The 24,998-nt window shown below is 38.1% G+C and overlaps 1 protein-coding gene across 4 annotated transcripts in view; it reads right to left on the reverse strand.

The window, feature by feature from the left end:
- Positions 1-24,998, reverse strand: part of LOC113054412 (homeobox protein cut-like 1) — a 110,682-nt gene that overhangs the window by 21,392 nt on the left and 64,292 nt on the right. For all 4 annotated transcript variants that reach the window (XM_026219947.1, XM_026219948.1, XM_026219949.1 and 1 more), the window contains exons 5-15: positions 24,617-24,754; positions 22,446-22,608; positions 21,834-21,901; positions 21,653-21,719; positions 10,998-11,046; positions 9,757-9,849; positions 8,922-9,110; positions 7,020-7,078; positions 5,745-5,796; positions 4,868-4,964; positions 2,539-3,267 (exon numbers count right to left, since the gene is read on the reverse strand). In XM_026219947.1, coding sequence (XP_026075732.1) covers positions 2,539-3,267; positions 4,868-4,964; positions 5,745-5,796; positions 7,020-7,078; positions 8,922-9,110; positions 9,757-9,849; positions 10,998-11,046; positions 21,653-21,719; positions 21,834-21,901; positions 22,446-22,608; positions 24,617-24,754 — 1,704 coding nt within the window. The remainder of the gene's footprint in view (positions 1-2,538; positions 3,268-4,867; positions 4,965-5,744; positions 5,797-7,019; positions 7,079-8,921; positions 9,111-9,756; positions 9,850-10,997; positions 11,047-21,652; positions 21,720-21,833; positions 21,902-22,445; positions 22,609-24,616; positions 24,755-24,998) is intronic.

Raw genomic sequence — 24,998 nt, forward strand, 5'->3', positions numbered from 1 at the left:
TTACATGGACAGATACATGGAAATATCCTTTGAATGGTAGTTTGTTAAGCTTGAACACATATCGACCGATTCTGACCTCAAAGAAAGCCACCTGCACCATGTAGAACTCACTCAAGTGATTATTTCAACGTTAATGTGCTCCTTTAGCCCAAGCCTTTGATGTGAATGAATGGGTTTTAAGGTTTTTACAAAGTCCGTACTCCCATGGGAGACCACAAGCTGACACTATGGAGGCAGACAGCCAGACCACACTCCCTTGAAGACGTTCCAAACCGGTGTGCAGACGCACGGGCAGCACAGTCAGCCTTTTTCAGCTCCGGCTTGGTTTCAAAACTACTGCCTCACAGCTAGATTGAACAAACTTAAGACTCGGTTCAACACGGCTTCGAGGATTCACAGCCAACTGCCCTCATATGCAAGTACTCTCGCTCACGCTGGGCTCGGCCTTGATTTGTTCGCTCTAGCTGTGAAGCACAGACTTGAGGCAAAACATAATGCTCGCAAACTTCTCTGAACTTCCTCTTCACCCGTAGGCTGAGACGGAAATGAAAGAAAGGGTAGACTGCTGAAGTTTAGCTCTAATCAACACGCTGGCTGTGCCAGCTGAGTACTGAGTGTTTCAGACAGAATCTAGTCTCTAGTCTCTAGTAGTCTAGTCTAGTAGTTATCTGAGGACTCCTAATTTTAAAGGTTATGTGCACCATGGTTAGTTTAGCCTAAAGCTTATTGGAAGGGAACCATGGAAGCCTGTTTTTGTCTACAGTAAAGAAAAAAGGTGACTGCGACTTCATACTTAAAGATTATGTCTTCATATCTCACAAATGTAATTTATTTATTTTTTTACATCAGAAATGTGACTACTTTTCTCATAATTGAAACTCTTTACCTCAGAAATGCTTTTACCTTTTAAACTTTTTACCTCACAAATGCAAATTCATCTCAAAATCACAACTTTATATCTCACAAATATGACTATACTTCACAAATGCGAAATTTGATATAGCCTATATGTATATATATATATATTTATGCATTTAGCAGATGCTTTTATCCAAAGCGACTTACAGTGCATTCGGGCTAAGAGTTTTTACCTAACATGTGTTCCCTGGGAATCGAACCCACAACCTTACACTGTTAACGCAATGCTCTACCACTTGAGCCACAGGACTTCATAATTCATTTACTTGCCAGTTTTTACCTCACAAACGTGACTTAATATTTCACTTGCAACTACCTCACAAAATGATTTGATACCTTTATTTAATTTGACACTGTTGCAACTTTATACCTCCCAAATAAGACTTCAGGCCTTAGAAATGCTACTTTTACCTCACAAATGTGACTTCATACCTAACTAATGTAGATTTTCAAGATTTCCAACCCTCAAATGTGTCAAAAGTGGTGACTTTATACCTCACAAATATTACTTCCTATCTCATGAACATGACTTTACCTCTCACAAATGTTAATGTATACCTCACAATTCTAACTTCATACCTCACAAATAAGACTTTAGAACTGAATTCATCTCACAACTGCAACTTTATATCTCATGACAGAATACCTCACAATTGTGACTCCACACCTCAAAATCACAACTTTATATCTTAACTATTGTAACTTTATATCTCACAAATGCAACTTTATTTCCCACAGGTTTTTATAAAAAAAAAATTTAGTTCACAATTACCTGTTTTATTTATTAGTCTGAGGCAAAAAACAAGCTTCCATAAGGATCAGAGCTGGATCACAGCAATCGCAAAGCACTGCCCTTTCTTCTTACTGCACATATTTGACTATTTAAAGTATCTGATTTGACTCTTTAAAGAAATACGTGCTCTACATGCGAGACTGCTAACATCAGTATGCCTACAGTACAGACCAAAAGTTTGGACACACCTTCTCATTCAAAGAATTTTCTTTATTTTCATGACTATGAAAATTGTCACACTGAAGGCATCGAGGGCTATTTGACCAAGAAGGAGAGTGATGGGGTGCTGCTCCAGATGACCTGGCCTCCACAGTCACCGGACCTGAACCCAATCGAGATGGTTTAGGGGTGAGCTGGACCGCAGACAGAAGGCAAAAGGGCCAACAAGTGCTAAGCATCTCTCGGGGAACTCCTTCAAGACTGTTGGAAGACCATTTCAGGTGACTAGCTCTTGAAGCTCATCAAGAGAAAGCCAAGAGTGTGCAAAGCAGTAATCAAAGCAAAAGGTGGCTACTTTGAAGAACCTAGAATATGACATATTTTCAGTTGTTTCACACTTTTTTGTTATGTATATAATTCCATATATAATTCCACATGTGTTAATTCATTTTTTGATGCCTTCAGTGTGAATCTACAATTTTCATAGTCATGAAAATAAAGAAAACTCTTTGAACGAGAAGGTGTGTCCAAACTTTTGGTCTGTACTGTATGTTTAAGTAACTTACATGAGGCAGCAATTACCATGCTGTTTACTGAGCACTATTTAATCCCATGCATACTGCTTGAAAATAAACGTGCGATGGGAGATCATCTGCTCTGTAACTGACCTCTCTGCCTGCCCTGGATGCTCCTAAGTGCCAGGATGTTCTGCTCATCAGACAGGAAGTGCTTCATCTTGTGAAAGGGCTCTTTGCCACGGATAGTCAACTTGCTCCAGGGTTTGGGCCGGGCCAGAATCTCACTAACCGAGCCTTGGGACAGACCCAACACATAATGGCCGAACACACGCTGGCCGATGTTGTGTTTGATTAGCTGCTCCTTGACCTGTCGAGCAATCTCAGATGTGTCCATTTCCTCCCCTTCTGATGTACTGCCTGCACCCTCCGACTGGCTGGGAGAGGGCGCCAGGCCGTTAACCTCCGGGCTGCCCGCTGACTGCGGGGGTAGGGGGCTGGAGAGAGAGTTGGTTGTAGCGTAATGGGGTGGCCCGAAGAGCACAGAACTTGGAGAAGTGTCGTGGAGGGCTTTGGTGTAGATGGTTTGCATGAGCTGCCTCTGAAGAAGAGAGTTGAGTGCCATTTTGCCAGCCAATGGGGGGAACGTGGCACCCACGCTGGCCATGCCGGGGGTAAAGAAGTCTGGCCCGATGCCCGTGGGGGAGAAAGGGTGGGTACCGTTGGCACTGGCAGCAGATTCGGAGGTAGCGGTGCCCGTCCTCATCAAAAGCTGGGGGGAGGGGGGAGGAGGGGACCCCTGGAGTGTGGTAGGGACTGGAGTGGCAGGAAGACGCTGAGGGTTTTCCACTGTGGTTTCTTTACTTTTCCGCCGCACTGATCCTGTAGAAAAAATAAATAAAAATACCTGATGAGAAAAATCATGGGTACTGATTTAGACTACTGCTAAAAATATTTAGGAGATAAATGTACAGTAAAATCCTGTCAAGGTGATTTTGTATCATCCTAAAGGTGTTTAATTTGGGATACTGGCCTACTTCCTGTACATTACGCCACTTATTACATGGCTACTTAATAAATAGATGCAATGTTGAAATGATTTAATTATGTGAGAAGAAAGAGAACAGAGTGATACTGGAGACATTCAAACTAGCATTGGTTACCTGGAACAAAAGACAATATTTATACAAAGCAATCATTATTCACGAATATATGAGGGCAGAATATCATTTGATCAATTACAAATCAAGTGTTCAGAGAGCTGCTGAATATAACTCCAATGTACACGGTCACTGTACATAAAATCATTTTTTGAGAGTACGTTTTTGTACAAAGCTTTTTTTTTTAAGTGTCAACTGAATGTGTCACTTGCTGTTTCTCTGTAATTAATTGTGGAACTAGAGTGAAAAAAAGCTTTAACAAATTTTTTCAGCTGCACGGCCATATCTACATTTACCTTTTTTCTCCTATTAATCAAATTAAGATAAATTCAAAATGTCCATTAAATGTTATTTTCTAAAAACAAAAAAAACAAGCAGAAGCAAAGTGCCAAAGACTTGTTCTGCATGCTTCAAGGAAATCTGTGTTGTGAATGTGTGTGTGCCACAGGCTGATGTTTTAACACTGATCTCCTCTGAGGTCTGTAGACTAGCAGGCATGTCCAGAGATATCAGGCCAGGCAACTGTGCGTGGGCTACCTGCTCATGCTGTGGGGACTGTTCACTGCAAGGGCTTGTGGGTGTCAGTACGGTTATCCTTTTTGCCATGACAAAACACCTCTGCTGTGTGCACTTCCACAACAATACCATCACTTTATACAGTGATGGCAAAATCAATATTCAGCGCAACAGAATTCTGTTGGCTGTCAGAGACAGATGCATGCTGCCATCTCACATGATTCTCCCGTCAGCAGCAAATGCCAGGTTTAAAAATGCAAACTTTGTGATAGAAAGTCACATTTAAAACGCAAATTAAATGTATGATCTCCATAGGGGTGTCCAGAGGTGTTCTGTAATGACATTTCCAACCTTACACTCATAGAGCGTTGTCGGAAGAGCAGAAAAAGGGAAATAAGGCTTAATTATCACACTGATCTCTACTAGCCGTTCAGGATTTATGCAAGCCCCAGGTGACCTGATCTCCTACAAGCCAAAGCGTAATATACTGCTGCCTCTAGAAAAGGATGAACTGACCTTAACAACAAAAATGCCTCCAAACCTAACTCGTCACTCTCAGGACGGTCTGTTAGGATATATATTTGTTTGTTTTTTTCTTGGGGCAAAATAAAATCATACAGCCATAAAGCTCGGAAAGTTTTATTAGGTCATGTTGCGTGTCCGGCTGCATTTTAGGTGAAGTTAGGTTTGGAAAAAAGCAATCAATAAATCATGCCAGCTCCTGTGTGTAAGCTGCAACTTCGCAATTTTCCAGTGACTGGCTGGTTAATGTACCTCGGAAGAGGCTGGATACCATGTAAACTCACCACTGAAGTCATTGTTGGCCAGTCGTTTCAAAGCGCTCTCTGACAGCTGGCTATGGACTTTCCCCGTCAGCAACATCTCCAATGGCTTGGATGAGTCCTAGAATGAAGGATGGATAAGGGTTAGAGATAAAAATACACAGGAACGTAGCAAAGGAAGGGAAGTAAGAGAACAAAAATGTGAGGAAGTGGGGACAAGGAAGTGAGGAATGAAGAAAAACAGGAAGAAGGAAAATCAAGGAAGAAAAACAAAAGTAAAGTCATAAGAAGGAAAGAGGAGAAACAAAATGTAAAGTTTAAGAAGGAAAAAATTGAGAAAAGCAAAGAAAGAAATGAAAGAAGGAAGAAGTGAGGAAGGAATGAATTAAGAGGAAATGGAAGAGAAATGGACAGATGAAATGAGAAATGAAAGGAAGTGAGGAAAGACAAAAGGAAATGGAAGAAAATAACAAGTTACGTAAAGGCAAGAAAATAAAGGGGGGAGAGAAAATGTAAAAAGGTGAGGAAGGAACAAAGGGAAGAAGAAACAAATGGAAAGGTTTAGGAAGGAAAGAATTGAGAAAGGAAGCAAGGAAGGAAATGGAAAGAGGAAAAAATGAAATGAGGAATGAAGAAAAAGGAATATAAAGGAAGAAACAAACCAAAGGAAAGTTATAAACAAAAGAAAGAAAGAAAATAAAACACTCCACTATCAGCTCTTTCACATGTATTTATTAAAGAAAAAAAAAATAGTTTTAGAAATGAACAAGGACAAATTCATAACATAATATTCAGCATTTACAATACATCAAAAGCAATCAATCATGCTGCCTTTAACTATTACAATGCATTAGAAGAATAAATCAATACAATCAACTTTCTTTTCCTTCTTTCTTCTTACCTGTACTGAAGAGTGATGATCTGATGAGTTGTGCTCCACTGATTTCAGGCTGCTGTTAAGAGTGAAAGAACGTGTTTACATATTAAAATAATGGTGTCACAAAGCCTAACGTTCATCCTGAAGCCTTCGCTGTCCGATTCAGCTCAAGAACTGAACGCCGCTCGGCTTAATAAGCGTTGGCTCAGCGTTCAGTATCATAATTCGAAAATTCCTTTGACACCTCCAATCACGTTACTCAAATTAACCTGTGTGCCTAGCTGCACTCTACCCATTACTGATCTGTTATCTATGGATTAAACAGCGCCATTTTCAAAAGCCTTTTGGGTGAAAACGCTCATTATATTACGGTGGAATTTGCCTCGAGTAGACAACAAGCTATCAATATACATCCAGCAAAGCAGCTTTTTAGGTTGATCATCAGAGCAGCGCAGATCTTAACAACACCCTCTATTCATGGATTATTTGCTTTATAAGTCCCAATTGGAAATATTACGCCTAAAATCAAGTTATGCAACAGACAGCCAGACATCTCCTGAAGCCTCCCAACACACACAGATGAGCGGCCGAGCCAGAAACACACACATCACTCAATTAAGTTATCGCCGATGCAAACTACGTTAGCCTCCTCATTACAGCTGTGGCTGGAGATGAAACGCAGCAATCCCTCAGTCCCGAGCAGAAACCACTCCGACAACACACTTAATCTGCTTTTCTCAAAAATAAGACCCAATACTCCTTGCATACCTAAGGTTCTTTGAATTTATTAAACAGAACTGAGATTACCGCGGAGTAAAATTCCTTCTGGTAAAATATGGGAATAAAAGGTCCGTGCGCAGACGTGGTTTGGCGGTCTCTGCGGTTCATATATCAGCTGGCTGAACTACATCAGATCAAATTCAGTACATCTGACTGTAAAGTTCAAGACCACCAGGTACCGAAAACTCACAATTTGAGCCCTGGAGCGATAGAGGATGGGGAAGATACATGCATAACACAGCAGTGGATAAAGGTTAAGGATGGTCTGAGGGTCTTTAATTATGTATGTGGATAAACAACACCAGGTCAGGTCACTCCAAACAAAACCTTTGCTTATTTAGGCCCACCTTAAAGCCAATTCATGCTATTACACACTTGAATGTCACGTTAAGGTTGATGCAACAGTCCCATCAGCGTTAAAATAATGTTAATAATGCTAAAATATTCACATAAATGCGAGGGAAAAGGTTGAAGCGTCAGGATTATTTGCGCTGACAGAATTAGTGCTTCAAAACTTACCCCAGTTCTCGTTTGATCTCCTCGTAGTCTGACTGCTCTTGAAGCTTTTCTTCAAGTTGCTGGGAAGGGAAAAGGCAGATATACATATTTATAATCAAATTTGTCCTGTGAATCACTGATCTCACAATATTCACTTTAGAGACACTTTAACAGGAATATTCCACTGAAAATTCTGTCAATTTAGAGTTGTGTAGATTTGTACAGAGGGTCCATGGCATATATTATCCAATATTTTCCGTGGATTAAAAACAGTATATTGTTTTGGAATTATATTATTGTGAGTAATGAGTGACAGATTTGGTGACCTTTCACTTTAAGGGTCTCAAAATAAATATGATATAAACTAATACAAACAACGAAACACTTCTTTTACTTTAAAAAAAAAAATATATATATACTAATTTTATTAAATCAATAAAAATTACCGATAGAAATCTGAAAATGTTTTGATAAAAAAGTTAAATTATAAATAAAGACAAATAAAATTATATTCGATTCAAATAACAATATATTTGTTTACACACATTACTGTTCGAAAGTTTGCGGTCAGTAAGATTTTTAAGGACTTTTTTTTATTCAGCAAGGATGGATTAAACTGATCAAAAGTGTCAGTAAATAAATTTACCATTTTACTAAAGATTTCTACTTCAAATACATTTTTCACGTTTTTAAACGTCACAATAAATTATTTTAAAATATATTAAAGCAAAGTTTGTAAATATATATTTAAAATATATTCAAAATTTTAAAAAGTTGCAGCTTGTAAATTGTAACAATTTTTCATAATACTCCTGTTTTAATAGTTTTCTGATCGAATACATGAAGACTTGGTGAGCAGAAGAAATTTCTTTCAAAACATCCCACAAAAAAACTTACTAACCCACCAACTTACAACTTTTGTGTGTGTGCATGTATGTGTGTGTGTGTATATAAATATATATATATATATATATAATATATACACACACACACACACACACACACACACATATACATATATACATATATATATATATATATATATATATATATATATATATATACACACACATATACATACATACATATATATATATATATATATATATATATATATATGTGTGTTTGACCATTTTGTGTACTGTTATTTGCTATCATTAAATTGTGTTATATAGTTTGGCTTTATATCAGCCATACTATTTTCTAGATAACACCCTTAAAAAAAAACATTTCGCTCAATCCCTATTCAGTAAGCGTGTGTCTATATGTGTGAGAACATACATGCGCACATTAATCTCCCGGCACTGTACATGCTCAGATTCTGCAGTAGAAGCTAAGTCCACTACAGGCAAGCCAGATCAGAGCAGTCTCTCGGAGTGAGGCTCAGCCACGGCTTCATCTCAGCTCAGTCTCCTGCCATCCAATCAGCTGTCATTCAAACTCTAAACATTCCCCACATGGGTCACATGGCTCGTGTGAGCCGCTGCAACATTTACAAGCCTGTCCTGCATCCGCAGAGCAGAGATCTGACTGCTGCCACGAGCAGGAACACTCGCTTCATCCAACATGAAATGTCGAGTTGAAACAGCCCGTGCCATAAGTCCAGTGTTAATGCGACTTTAGATGGACTGCAGCTCTATAATGACCCACCAGGCTCTTTCACTTGTACTTGCTACAGCTGTTTAGTGAACTAAAGAGCGGCACGTATTAATGCACATTAATAGCACATTAATGCTTACATATAAGTCTGTATGGCACAGCGATTTTATCACAGTAATGGTACAGTACAATACAATGTAGGACTAACTAATCGCATACCACTTAATGTCTAAACACATGATCAGAGCTCAAATTATGCTCTACTTAACATATTACCTATGTCTTTCATTAATACACTTGCTATTAGTCAGTGGTCTGACTGACCTTTAATAGGGCCTCTTTGGAGCTCAGCTGCTGCTCGAGCTGGCTGATCTGATTGGTGGATGTCTCGCTGAGCTGGGCCAGACTGGCCTGAAGTCTCTGAACGTCCTCAGCCAAACGCTCTACCTCTCTCTCCTTCGCACCAAGCTCTGCCTCTAAATTGCTGCAAGACAGCGCCTCCGGAGACTTGTCCTGTACACAAAAATACACACATATTAGACCGCTGTACAGACAATGTAACTGGAAACACTTCCTATTAGGCCAAGGCAAGGGTATTCTAAAAGCATTATACTCAATATAACTATATTTTAAATATAGTTGATATAAGCATTTCATTATTTATGATTTATTTAATGCTGTTAACATTAATGATTTTTATTCATAATTGATTGCTCCATTAATTATTTAGTCATTATAAATTAATGAATATTAAAATGTAATTCCTAATAATCAATTTAAAAATAATCAAATATTTAAATGGATAAATATTTCATCATAATATTATAAATTATCCTGCAAATATAAACTGGCTACACTATTTGCAACAACACTAGAATATTAAGCATCATATAAAAAATATATATTTACAATTATTTTAAAAAATCAGACATTATTCGTGCTTCTAATGTATGCATTATAATATTTTTTACAAATAATTTACAAATCCTGATTTTTTTTTACAGCCTTAATTGATTTATCAATCTTAATATTACAATATTATTAATATGTTGCTTGTTATAATATATTACAATTCTACAGGTATTTACAACATCAATGTGAATGCATCCCTCCTCCTTCTGCCCCTTTACAGTACATGCATGTAGAGTTTCACTCTTACCATTTCCGGTGCTTTCTGGATCTGATTGGATGGTTGAGCTGAAGTGAGCTGTTCCCTCAGGCTCACAGCCTCCCTCTCTGCTGCCTCGGCCCTCTGTGGGCCACAAACAGAACAAATGGATTAAAAATGGCCTAAGTCGAGGATACATAACCATTATATCAACAGACATTTGAAAATTGTAAAGACGGGGAGCTAAAAGATCACAGGCCTGCTTTTTATGGCTGGGCTGAAAAATGTTAACTGAACTCACATGAGTCCTACTTGGCTGAGTGCTCTAGTATTCAAGCTAAAGTGTGTCAAGGTATGTACGCTTGGTTGATTCACAGAATATGCAAATCACGCAGAGTTCATTTTAAATAAAGATTGTGGTGTTAATTAATTTGTTGCCCTAGAATGGATGCCTGACCTAAAGACAAATAGTTAGATTCACGATGAGACTTCAAAAGTTAAATGTATTGTAAAAGCTGCTTAAAGCGTTCAACCTTTAGCTGCACAGAATTCAACCATCTTTATGCATTTATGGTAATGATGAGCTTAATTATGCTAATTTATTCTAAACGTCTACGTAAAAAGTCTTACCAAATGTTCTTTTTTCTGTTGATTAGAATAATAATGCTAATGAAAACAAAGATTATAAAGTTTTTACTCGGCTGTTTGTTTATCGCTTGCCCTACATTTTCAAAAACATAAAACTTAGTTTATCATTTTTAGACAAGCAAACTGATTCTACAGTGTTTACAAACATACATTCAGAAAAAAAATCGACTAAGTCAAGAGGAGATCTATTCATTTTACATTTAAAAAATATTACTTCAGATCAGCTTTCTCAAACATTTAAGGTCAGAAAAATTATAGACTGATGATAAAAATAAATACAAATTTCCCAAAATGCACGAAACCAATGAAAATGCAAGAGATTCTTTAAATTGCATTACATGAAAGAGCTGATATCCATTTAGATTTAGCCGTTGGCGCTCAGAGCTCGAAAAAGTGCAAGGGAAAGATGGATTTCTTCCAAAAGGAAAGCAGATGGAGGGAATTAGGATATCTGGAACTTGGATATATACGACTCCAATAAAGTTGAGTGCTAATAAAAGAAATTTGCAATCTAGCACTGAATTTTCTGTATAGTCTATTAGACCAGAGATATTAATAAAAGACCCAAACAAGCTGTTATTGTGTCTTAGATTTGCATACAATAGAAATACGGGTCACTTTTCCATGAGGAATATGGGCTTTACCTGATTGGCTCTTTCCAGATCTGTCATCACCGCTTCAATCTCATTGGCCCTGAAAAATGAAGGCGCACATTACTTACGCAGGCAGGAGGGAAATGGTAGCGCAGGTTTGTTGCAGTAAAACACAATGATGCAACATAATGCAATGTAATAAAAATGGGTCACGTAAGGAACAGACCAGGTGGAACAGAAGACCTCACATCAACATAAAACGGGTAATCAGCATCTTGCTTCACTTCTGGGCAGCTTGCATGTGTGCATATGCAATTACGAGCAGCTAGATGCGTTCGTGAGAGCATTCATCATAAAAGCATCTGGGTGTGCGTGTGTTGTTGTGTAGAGATCAGCCGTTTCAGTTGGACTTCCATAACCCCGTCATGCATGTGAACACTTGCACACTCACCCATAAGCACACTGGCACACACACAGGGCCATTAACCCCTCTCGATTTCACAGTAATCCGATGGACTGTGAGCTGTGTAGCCCAGCAGTGGGTTCACGACTCAGACACATGGACAAGTCCAGGTTAAAACAGAGGGATTACACTAATATAGGCCTCAGACTCCTTTTAATACACACTAATCTGATATAATATTCTCAATTCTGCTAGCAAACAGCCCAGCCTAGCTAATGGCATGGCTTGGCTTAGGTGTGTAAACACAACTGCTTTCAATAAAGGTTAACAGTACTGTATGTCCCCATTAAACATGCAACTCAAATGAGTGTAGTTTGGTCTCTCAAATACAGATTTCAACATTCTGTCAGGAAAAACAACAAAAGATAGCCCATTTCCAACACTCACGGCAACTTTTGGGTTAAATGAACTTTTATTATTATGAGAATTAAGAAAAAGGGCCAAAAGTGATTGGGAAACAAGTTTCTGAAAACACTGTGATCCAAATCCATGATAAAGGCTGAGGAATTAGGGAAAAGGGATAGTTCGCTCAAAAATATTTAATTCGCTCATCATTTACTCCAAACATGCATAAACTTTCTTCTGTGGAACATACAAGAAGGTATCTGGAAGAATTTGAGTAACCAAAGAGTTTATGGTCCCCACTGACTTCCATAGTATTTTCATTCATTCTGTGAAAGTCATAAACTTTTTGGTTACCAACATTCTTCAAAATATTTAAAATCATGTTCCAGAGAAGAAAGAAACTTTAGGTTTAGAACAGCTTGAGGTTAATAAATGGCGACAGAATCTTCGACTATCCCTTTAAAATATGGCTGGTTATCATGGCCCAGTCATTGCTGCTAGCCATAATTACAAAAAGATATCATTCTCAATTGACAACCATTTTACATTTCTTTCATTGGATGTTTTGCCACTACATACTTTGCATTAATGGCTTAGTTATACTAACTGCTAGGCTTCAACTTTTTGTTTTAATTTTGTATCTTAACCAAACTCAAAGAATTCTCATATGATAATGTGTTGTTTATGATGTGTTCTATCCGCTAGGCTAAAGCTTCAACAAATGTTTATTTTTTAAATTTGTACTACTATTATAACCAAACTCAAAGTGTTCACACATACTTCATGTAGCTTGTGTGCTAACCACTAGACTATAGCTTCAACAAAAGATTTGCACTACTATCTTAATCTCAAAACTTTTTTGTTTGATTTTGAACCGCAATCTTAACCAAACTCGAAGCGTTCACACACACAATAATGTGCAGCATGCGTGCTAACAGCTAGGCTACTACTTCGTACTTTGTACACTCAAATCACTCACACATGATAATGTTTTGTAGCATGTATGCTAGTTGCTAGGATAAAGATTCAACAAATATTTTTTTGCTTGATTTTAATAACACAATCTTTACCACACTCAAAACATTCACATGATAATGTGCTGTAGCATGTATGTTAGCCGCTAGGCTACAGATTCAACAAATCTTATTTGATTGATTTTGTAGCACAATCTTAAACTAACTAAAAACATTCACACATGATAATGTGTTTTAGCTTGTGTACTAAGGCTAATACTCCCTATAGTAGCCATTTTTGCACCACTATCTTAAACTAAAGTGTGTTCACAACTGAAGCAGCAAAGCTGATGCCAAATCTGAAACAGACAAAAATTCAACCGACGCATAATCTTGAAGCGAGTGAAACTTGGTAGCCCACATAATGAGCCCTTAATCTGATAAAAGCACTTGCATTATTTGTCACCCACTGTATTCTCCTCTCGAATGGTTCTCCCATTGACATTTCTGACCATGTGACTGCAGACTGAGAGGAGTCAAGCACAGCTGAAATTAATTCAACAGCCAAGCTTAATTAGAGACGATTTGGTTTAATGATTCAGATGAGCTTAACTCAGCTTTCTGCGCACTTTTAAGCACGTGACTCTGGCATCTCATGGATGATACTGCGTTGGAGTTTCGTTGTGTGAAGAGCGCTGTGAAAATACGGTTTCAAATTATTATTGAAACATAATTATTCACTCCAATTTCATGATGACTCTCTAACATCAATGTGAAACCCCATTCACAACCCATTTTACTTCTGTAATGCGAAATTTCAAAGTGAAACAGAATATTTAACAAGAAAAAATGTAGGCCGGGATTTGCTGTTTATCCACTGGGAATTAACTGGATTGTGAAAAATGGGCATTAAACACCAGAATAGAGCTTAAAAACAATGTCTAAACAGCTGTTAAAATAGCCCACAATGTTTTGAATTTGGAATTATGTGCACAGATTGTTCGCAATAAGAAATGGCAGATTTAAGGACATTAAATATAGCCCATTTTAATTTCCCTTTAACTTTAAAATGAAAATGTTCAATAATGTAGATATTTATTATTTAATAACTATATTTAGCTATGTGTATTATATATATAGGTTTCTTTCTCTCTGAGACTTACCAAACCCACAACAGTTAAATATACAGTTAAATATAAATCATTAAATAACGTAAAATCAGTACAGATTTGGGAATTATGAAATATAATACTCCTTTAAACCTAAAGACTGCAGATCAGAGGTTTATTTTATGCATTAACAGTGTCATGATCTCGTCATGGCACAGAAGACAAAAAATACAATCCCTCTTAAATACAGTGTAAAGAGGCACTCATTCTTTTTCTCTCTCTCTCTCTCTCTCTCTCTCTCTCGCTCACACACACACACACACACACACACACACACACGATTGTGAAGCTGCATAACCTAATCTCCTCTCATTTCTGCTCTCGTCAGCTCATGTTCACTCCCTCCTTTATGGGCCCCACTATAAAAACACATTAAATGACGACCTTAAAGGGGCGATATTCAACACTTTCATAGTATTTTATTTCTTTCCTTGAATCCATTTATGTTAGTCACGGTTTCTTGCACCAAAAACAATCAGAATTTAGTGTTACGCCCTCTCTTTGACCCTTATATTTAAACAGTCTGTTTTTGCTACTGTATCTTCAAGAATTCTACATGCAAATGAGCTCAGCTATGATTGGCTTCTGTGTACTGGTGTAGCTCCTGTAGATTTTTTTTAAACATTTTTATAGATGTTTCAAGTGGACTAAAGTGGGAGCTTTGCATGTTAGAATGCATCAATGTTCTACATTGAAATTTTATTTCAAAAGACCAAATAAATAAATAATAATACTACATTAAAAAAAATCTTTTCCATGATATGTCCCCTTTAAAGATGGAAAGATAAGGACGAGAACTGTGTGAGACATGTGCAACTCCCATCGTAGCTCAGCCTTCAAATCCGGCATGTTCTTCATCACCCCGAACCGGAGGCCAGAGGTTATCTGCAAGATCATTAATTCGGATTATTTCATCATCTACATACGAACACGCTACAATGTGGGAAAGTCCAAAGAAATAACAACGTGAATGTAATCCGGGAACATATAAACACGACTTCTTTTGTTATTCTCTAAGCTACCGCTGATGAATAGAGCGTATTACACACTTACAATATTTGATTATTGTGTTTGGTCGTCTCTGGCCTGATAAATTATGAGAACCAGCTGCTTTGATTTTGACCTTTTCCATCCAGCGCGCTGCTGTCAGAAAGGGGAGGTTAACTCTGTGCTCGGGCGAAGCTAGCGAGAGAGAGGTCCAGGTTACATGCATCCTCGGGCTGTAATTCAACTCTTTCAGGCAATTCTCTCTCTCCCGTCTAGCTCGAACTCACTCTCGCTCGCTCTCTCCCCAGTGTCTTTGTTTCTGCTGCGGCTCAAATCCCCCTGGGCTGGTACGACATTTCACAGATTTAGCCCATTAGATTTCCATTTTGCTCTCTTTCTCCAGTTGGCCCCTATCTTATGGAGCCAGTGCGGGCTTTATCCTGCTGGGTTTTTTTTTATCCTCCCATCCTCTCTTAACCTTTTGAAGGCTGTGGTGGTAAGAAAACCCTCAGGGTTTGATTTTTTTTCTCCTCTTGTTGAGTGCCTGACCTCCAGGAGATAAAAAAGCTCATCCTCAAGTGTCATTCCTTACTCTCAAAATAACAAAATAACAAACATCATCGACCCAAATTTTTCTTGTTAGCAATCAGGCAGGTGTATAATCACCGATAAGAGTTTTCAAGAGAGTAAATCAAATACTAAAGATGTTGATTTACCTGTAATTTCATTGAGATACTATTGAGCTTGAGATACTCTACCTTACCAATAATAGATTTATAAAAGATATATCCAGATGAAAATGGCAAGTTTTATAGCTTGAAAAAAAAATAGAATATCTTTCCACAACAAACCACATGATATAAAGTCCTGTTTTTTTTTTAATACTACAAATAATACAGGTCGAATTTCACAACAAATTTTAACACTTAAGGTTTGCAGTTTAGAATGCCATAACCATTAGTATAAGCAATAGTGAGAGAGATAACTTAGCTATTCATGCTAGTTAGCGTACTATGGTGTTCCGAACTCATACCCCCTCATACCGAAGCTATGTACCCTCATAATACATCTGCACAATACTGTGGAAATATCAGTGAACAATGTAAGAGCTTCTGGGACGGCGAAATGTCTTGCTTGACACAGATGAAATGTTTTTAGCGTACTGTATATCTGTGCAGATAAATCAGGTGGGTAGGATGAGGTCCTTTGTGTTCCCCACAGTAATTCAAAACCTGCCAGACTGATAGGAGTACAGACAAATGGATCAGACAGAGCAAAAATCCACCCTCCGAAATGTCACACAACCGACATTGCAGCAGAGACCCTGTCAAGCAAAACACGCTGGATGCTGAGACGAAAAAAGGCTGAGAGGTGCGAACGGGCCTGACATTGCTCTTCTGCCTGGATTTGAGGGAATCAAACTGCACTGTTTATCCGAGTCAGTGCATGTAACATCACAGACAAAGGGATCTGAAGGTATGTTCACAGCAAACACGCAGTCGCCGCAAGCCCGTGGGGACTGTCATGTCACCCGTAGCCGAAGAAATTCGTGTGCACAGCTCTCACATGCCAGAACCAGCTCACTGGCCCGGTGCACTTCTCCACAGTTTACATCTCACACACACACATACGCAGAGCCCACATAAGCCACAAACAGAAATTCACTCGCTCTCTCTCCTTTTCTCTCTCTTTTTAACACATGCACACATCCCCGCCTAAACGCACGATCCAACATCTGAACACACGCACACAATTCCACAAGCCTCACACACAGCTGCTATTTCTGTAAGCTCCCCATCTACTGCCCATTTGTCTCGTAAAGGACACACTGCAAAACCCAACCTGCCACTTTCAGCGCAGGAGAAACAACTTTAATTGCATGTTGTTCCTTTCCAATTCAGTCAGGGAGAAACCAGAGAGAGTTTAACCACGCTGGGAACAAGCACAACAGGCCACACAGCATGACAAACTCAACCCTGAGCCCTGGGATTGCTAAAACTGCCCAGAGATAATACACTCAATGTATTTAAAAAATAATAGGGTTAAGAGATAAAGTATTAAGTTTGTATATGACTGATTGCTAAATATGAAAATATAAGTTAATGTTAAATATCTATATGTTGAGGCTAAGCCGAATATGTAGTATGTCAAATACAAAAACACTAAGCACAAATGCATTAAGTTAAAATTATTTAAAAATGTTGAACTGTTAAATTAAATATGAAAATGGAATGTAAAAATGGAAACGTTAAATTAAATACAGGTAAGCTGTCTGAAATACAAAAACAGATCGTTAAATACAAATGTTGAGTTAAATAGGAAAACATTAAGTTAAATAGACTGAGTTAAACTGGAAAGCTTAAGTTAAATATAAACTGTAACTAATTCATAAACATTTAAATATGATAATTAAGCATGACTATATTGAGTTAAATATGAAAGTGCTGAATTCTTAAATATGAAAATGATACATTTAAAAACGGAAATGTTCAACTAAATACAAATAAGCTGATTTAAATACTGCGATAATATAAGTTAAACAAAAACCTTAAATTAAATTTAAATAATTCACTTATAACACAACACTAAGTTACTTTTGAAAACGTTCAATGTGAAATTAAGTTAAATATGGAAACATTAAGTTAAAAATAAAACCAATGTGTTATGTATGAATAACTTGAGTCAAATATGAACACGAGTTAAAAACGCTGAGTTAAAAATTAATACATGAAGTTTAAAAAATGATGACTATAATACATTTTAAAGGCAGTTATTTAAATATATGAAAAGATCAAGTTAAATATAAATGAGTTGAGTTAAATATAAATGCAATAAGTTAAATACGCACATCTAGGTTAAATACGAACTCCAAGTCTGATGTGTCTGATAATGTGTAAAATACACCTCAGCATTTAAAAAAAAAATACAGTAACGGTTGTGTATCAGCACTGGCGTGTGTTTGTGCAGACATGCATGGGCCGATGCCCGTGTCTGTGCCAGCTGTAGTTACTGAAGCTGGCAGGACGTTAATGAGGAGGTCCTGAGGAGGGATGAGAGGAGTCTTGGATGGAAAAGAAAAAGAACAAGATTAAAATTTCAGCACAACACAGAGCCCTAAGAGAGAGAGAGAGAGAACAAGATAGATGGCTGGGACGACAGACACCTCGCGGGCCTGTGAGAAAGGCGGACATTCCACCCTGAACACGTCTGGGAGGGGAGGGATAGTGGGGGAGGGCAGTGGGGGAGGGGAACAGAGAGATGGAGAGGGAGAGAAGTCGCATACAAACAGTGAAGCGAATTGAAGCATTCCATTATTACGCTTGACTGAACCCTGCTCTTCTTTTCACCCTGAACCCAAGAAACACACAAACCAAATACACACTCTCTTTGCAGCTGATACCATCCTTCCTTCGGACTGAACTAAAAAAGAGAAAGAGGAAGGGGAGGGTGAGCCGACAGGAAGGGATATGAGAGACAAAAATAGGAATGATGTTACTGGACTGACTAGTTAAAGACAAACTGAATGTTTAAAGGGTGAAAACTGGATTAAAAAACCCAGCAGTTACTCTCCTATCCAACAACACACAAAAAACATGGCAGGTTGAGATTTCAATGATTATTATTAGATTCCTTCGCATACATGGCATAGATTGCTTCAGCAGTTAGGAAGAGTCGGTTTAGAGATTTAAAACTTTGTAAAGTTTAGACGGGTTTTCAGCAGCGTTCACTTAATTGTTATGCCATTCTATTCGACTCCACATTGAGTTTAGCACAGTTTTCAATAAGCATGATTGCAAACATCTCTACGGTTCATATATGGGTGATGACCGGTTAACATTATGGATTTTGTGTCCATACCTGCTGGACACCCAGAGCTAACCGCCCCGCATCAAGCCAGAACAACTGCCCACCGAGGGACTTCCTTTCTCATTGGCTTATTACTGAAGCACTGTGGAGCATGACACATATAACTATGTGATACACGCACACGAACGTCTCGGCACCCTTCCTGTTGAGATCCACCTACTGTCACTGTGGATGAACTGAGCTAACGGAGCATGTAAAACCCTGAGGCCAGGAAAGGGCTCTTAGATGGGGGCGGGATTCCTTTATCCCCTACCAAAGACACATGCACAGAATCACGTAACCTCATTAAGTCAGTAATATTAACAACGAAGAAGTCTTGGATTATAGATGTTTCAGACATAGGCAAAATAGGATGTGTAAAGCACAAATCTATACGTGTACAGCATGCAGACCACAAAACACTACCAACTACTAGTAAAAAAAATAATTAACATTTTGGTTAAATGATGACAATTTTGCTTCAATGTAATTTCAAAAAAGTAATGTCAAAAAAGGGAATTTTAAATAATAAAGATTTATATATAGAGAGTTTAAAATATCATCTTATTGTGTGATGTTAGGTGCCAGAATCAACGGAGTACAGGATCCAATTTGAAATTTTTTCTCATATCTGCAGCCACTGGCAGACAAAAATCGACGACAGCTATGGTTTAAAATGCAATAAAATGAGCGGACTGGACAGAAACAATTGTCAAAAATTCTCACAGTTGTAGTGCACACTTCTTATCAGAAAAGGTTCAATAAAGTATTGTCTTTTGTTGTTAAGTCATAAGATTTCTTATGCATCTCACAACATGCAAGAGTAGCCTGCATCGTGTGTGAAAATCTGTGTGCATGTGTGTAAAACAACAAATAATAAACTGTTATTGTTTATACATTGTGATTGATTGAGGCTGGAATCTGTAAGAACTTGGTAAAAAAGAATAATCCAATACAGAAAGTCGTTTCTGGATTTCTTGTTTCTAGAAAATATTCATATCTGACTTTAAATGTACTGTATGCAAAGTAATGTAAAGGTAATGTAATGTCATCAACTTACATCATTTACAAGCGGTACAGTACTTTAACTATCTGGCCATTAAATACATACTTACGTCTACACATAATAATACATCCTTCACCTTAACGGTTTCATCTTTTTTGTATTTTGGCCCAGATCACTCTCATATGTGACCCTGGACCACAAAACCAGGTGTAAATTTTTATATATTTAAATACAAATATTTGAAAATCTGGAATCTGAGGGTGCAAAAAAATCGAAATATTGAGTAAATCCCCTTTAAAGTTGTCCAAACGAAATCCTTTATATTCAATGTAGCACTATCCAATGCATATCACTAATCAAAAATTAAGTTTTGATATGTTTACAGTAGGAAATTGGCAAAATATCTTCACGGAACATGCTCTTTACCTAATATCCTAATGATTTTTGGTCTAAAATAATCACCTAAGCCCAGCCCACAAAAAACATCACATTGTTTACTAATTGAAAAGGGGTCTATATATAAATTAATTATAATTGTATTACGGGATATTTGAAATGCATATACATGTTTTTTATGACTTTTTATTAATTGTTACATAGAAAATCACTTAATTTCATGTGTTTATTTAATCAATTATGCACACACACACACACACACACACACACACACGTGAACGAGAAGGCAAATCCCTTTAGCGCATTAAATTCATTGCAACATCAACAATGTTATTCCCTTTCATATCCGCAGCAAAATCCTAACCAATAAATTTAGCAAATAATCAGTCACACTTCCTAGACAAAAAATGTACTTAATAAAATTAACAAGCTAAAAGAAAGCAGGATGAGAAACAGATATGAGATCTAATGGAGTGGAAACGTTTTACCTGCCACACTCTCTGCAAGAGTCCCCGGGAGAGACGGGGCAGATTGGAAACAGGCCAATGTTATTGAATGTCACAGTTTGTTTTCTTATGTGTGTGCGTGTGTCTCTTTCTTGTTTGCGTTTGTATGCACACAGTGATATTCAAATGTGCTTGAGCATGACAGCGAGATTTCTCTCTCGTTAGATCCGTGTCTACAGTGATCGTGGAATCAAAAGCATGTCTTTTTCTCAAATAAACCCTGCTTTGACCTTTCAGTTCAATCACAGGTCACCACGGAGGGTTTCTGTGCTAAAATAAAGTGACTTTAAATGAACAGTGCTGGGGGTCTGGCACGACATGGTTTGGTTTAATCACAGGTGGTGTAATTATGCCACTCAGTGCAGAGAACTGCGCCGAAACAGCCCACAGCGAGCGCGCTCTGCAACAGGATGCATTCCTCAGTGACAACAAGACGAGGAAATTGCCACCTAACCCCGACCACATGACAGGGAGAGAAGAATGCACACATGCAGACGCACACAGACACACACGCATGACCCAGATCAAGGCAAACAGACACAATGCGCAAACAAAAAGCACGTATGCACAAACTGATTCGCCGCCCACAAAATGTCATCCGATGGTACAAATCCCTTCATTACAGGATTCTCAGAGAATCACTCAGAGCATCCGTGCGAGATATGAAGGATTGTGTCATCCATTATTCAGTCTCGTGTAGCAATAAAAGCATCATGGGCGGGACGTGAGGACTATTGAATATCACCTTGTCCCTGAATGAAGGTGTGATTTTACCACACTGTTTTCTCCCCCATAATCAAACCTGTCTGCAGAAGGATTATGAGCTGTTTTAGTGCGGATCAAAGGGGTGTGTGTGTTTGTCTGTGTCTGTACGGACACGCAAATGTGGGTAATTGTGTGTGCAAAGGTGAGACAAGCACACAGCATGCCTAGCAGACAAGTCAAGGAAATACAGAAGGGGGAATCCAAGCCATTTCGATACTAATCCACGCTGGCTCCTGTTGCGTCCCATCAGAATGAAACCTGGCTACTCACTTTGCTGTGGATTCTTCATCGTATTTTATCTTCAGTTCATCGAGTTCTGCCTGAGTTGCTTCAAGTGCTGTGGAACAAATGAAATGCATGTCGGTAAAACAGGCTTAAAGAGTCAACTACGTCAGATTACATGTATGCAACTGCACAAACACCCAACTTGACGGTTAATGCATTAGCAAACCTGTTTGTAAGGACTGCGTTTTCATGTCCAAGTCTTCTGTCCTGCTGTCCTGGCTCGGCTGTGGCTGACTGCATAGACATCCAGAGGAGAATTAAAACAGCTGTACATTGACAACTAAAACTAATTTCCCAACATATATTAATGTGCAGACAGGATAGACACATTAACACAGAGTACTGCAAACTGATATGAACATTTGAATAATCACTAGATACAGTGCATATAAATAAAATGACTAGTTGCAGTGATATTATATAACTTTTGTAACGTTTAATGATTAAATATTTCTGATGTGAACATACAGCTATATCTTCTATTGAACTGCCTAGTTTTTCCTTTTTGGTTATAATACTGTTGTGCGTTTATTAGGTTTTATATATTTAGTGATTACATTTAGTTACCAAACAGTTTGCTTAAGAACTGAGAAATTCGTTTTTCAAGCTATGCGTTTATGTTCTTATGATTTCTCTGATGTTATTTCAAACTTACCTATGTAGCTCAAAGCTGCTAGCTAGGAAGGCAGCTTGCTAGTTTTTGAAACACAGCCTATGAATTCATAACGCGATCATGAAGACTAATGCTGTATTGGATTTGTGCAACAGTCAGGCTAACCTCTCCTTGTCTGCATAGTTGTTAGGAAGGTTTTCCCCTTTGCTTTCCCCCTCTTCTCTTCCTGATGGGTCCTGGTTCTGATCGGGAGCTTCCTCTGTGTTCTTGGCCTGCAGAGAATGCTCATACTGCTCCAGCTTCTCTTTAAGTGCTTTAATAGTGACTTCTGTAGAAGAGAAACAGAGAGAAGCATGAAAAAGACAGACAGCGGAGACCTAGGGGTGTGTGGGGTTTAGGTTTTGTCTACACTGCGGGGCTCAATTGTCCCCCAAGGATAGCAAACCCTGAAATCGGCCAAGAGGAAAACCACTTAATAAGTATACTACATCATATCTTTAAGGAACAATTCACCCAAAAATGACAAATCTGTCATCATTTACTAACCCTCAAGTCATTCCAAAACCATATAGCTTTCTTTCTTCCATGGAACACAGAAGGAGCAATGAAGACCATGGCAGTTACAATGAATGGGCACTGCAGCTTCAAAAAGACACAAACGCATCATAAAAGTAGTTCATATGACTATATTCCAATTCTTATGGAGCCACGTGTCTTCTTTGTGTGAAAACAAACCCAAATGGAAGTCATTTTTCACTGAAAATCCGACTCCGTGATCCAGTCAGTGCAGTTCTCGAGGTAACAGCCCACTTAAGGGAAAATTATCACTGAATAATGTCTTTAATTTTTTCACCCAAAGCTACTGTATGTCATATGAACCACTTTTATCATACATTATTAGTGCCTTTGATTTGCGAATTGAATTTTCGAGGTTCAAAAATGATGCAATGTAACGGCATGGAAAACATTCTTTGTAATTGCATGCTTCCTGTTCTACAGCAGGAAGTCATTTGGGTTTGAAACGGTTCATGGTGAGTAAACTAAATTTCCATTTAATGGTGAAATGTTCATTTAAAGAAAATGCTAAACCGAGTTACATTTATGATTAGGGTAAGAGGATAGGAAAGCTCAGTATAAAAACAACTGAAGTCAAGGGGAAGTCCCCTCTGTGACAGAAAAATGTGTGTTTACATGCCTACACACACACATCCACACAAAATATCCCTGATAGAGAGCGTTTTCCTCTTCTCTCCATCTCATGCACGGCCATCTGCGGTGATTTAAACTCTAACACTTCACCGCTGACACATAATCAATGAGCAGCAGTCCCACAAGAGCCCTTTTAGACCCTTAAATGCTAAACTGGACTTTAAACACTGGGAGACTGGAGGATCACTGACCTGAGAAAGATCAGCGTGTAGAATGGGAAGGATTACCTAGCGGACCGCTCAAACGGAAACACACCTGTGTGTGTGTACATGCACACATGTGTCTGCGACAGAGAGGTCGCATGTGGCGGTACCTAAGGCTCATGTGGGACAAATAAAATATTGCCGCTATTGAACTGCATCGATTAGGGGATTTCCACAGACCTTTGTTTATGTAAAAAAAAAAAAAAAAAAGGAAAAACCAGGAAACATGTCTGGCTGAAACAGCAACGGGACAGAAATAGAGCTCAGATGACTACAGCTCACTTGAACAAAAATAGGGCCCTGTTTATGTGGGTACACATATGCTGCCTGCCAACATGACATATGCCTAACTCATTTAATCGGCTAGGTACAGATAAATCCTGTTTTACAAAATAAAAGTGCTTTCAAATGGCATTTCATTAAAATTATGTGACACAATTCTGAGGGTAATAAAATATTCAGCAGGAAGTAATGAAGTGATTTAATAAAACTTGATTTTATCCATTAAAATGGATTGTATAAAGCAGGCTAAGACCGAATAGTTAATAAATACACAAAAAAAATTGTAATGATGTGAAATATTATTACAATGTAAAATAACTTTTCTATTTGAATCTATTTTAAAACTTGTTTCTAAATTAGCAAAGCTGAATTGTATTATTTAATGTAGGCGTGGGTGTGGGTGTAAACCATGATATGCTTGATGAAGTTTGGTGTCGGTAAGATTAATATGATATTGATAAAAAGTGATACTATAGACATTCATCATGTTTTAAATATTTATTGATGTTGTTGATTGAATGAACTCCATTCAAAGGAATACATTTTTTGTTTACAAAATTAAAACAATTTCTATATATATGTGTGTGTGTGTGTGTTGTTGTTTTCCTTCATTTCAAGCAGCATTGAGAAGCTGGTGGTTACCTTGGTTTTTAACCTCTGCAATTTCTCGTTCGTACTCTTGTAGTGTATCTTTGAGTCTCTGGTTTTCTGTCTCCAAGTCGTGCATCTTCCGACCAGTCACCTGGAGTTGCTGACCTGCCTCCAGAGCCGAGACAGGATCTGAAACACACATCCGCACACACACGGCTCAGAATATCGGGCGTCCCACGTTCAGAGCAGGTGAAAGGTTCGATTGAGTGAATGAGAGCTCAGTGTATGGAGATCAGTGTGGGCCAGTCTCTGTGCAGCTCGACGAAATACCTTAAAGTGTTTTTGCATTTTTGCGGATTGTCAACCGCAGCTAAAAATGTTAACTAGAAAAACAAACCAAGCCAAAACACGCCAATAAATCCACACTATGCTC

The sequence above is a fragment of the Carassius auratus genome, chromosome 35, assembly GCF_003368295.1.
Source record: "Carassius auratus strain Wakin chromosome 35, ASM336829v1, whole genome shotgun sequence".
NCBI lineage: Eukaryota > Metazoa > Chordata > Actinopteri > Cypriniformes > Cyprinidae > Carassius > Carassius auratus.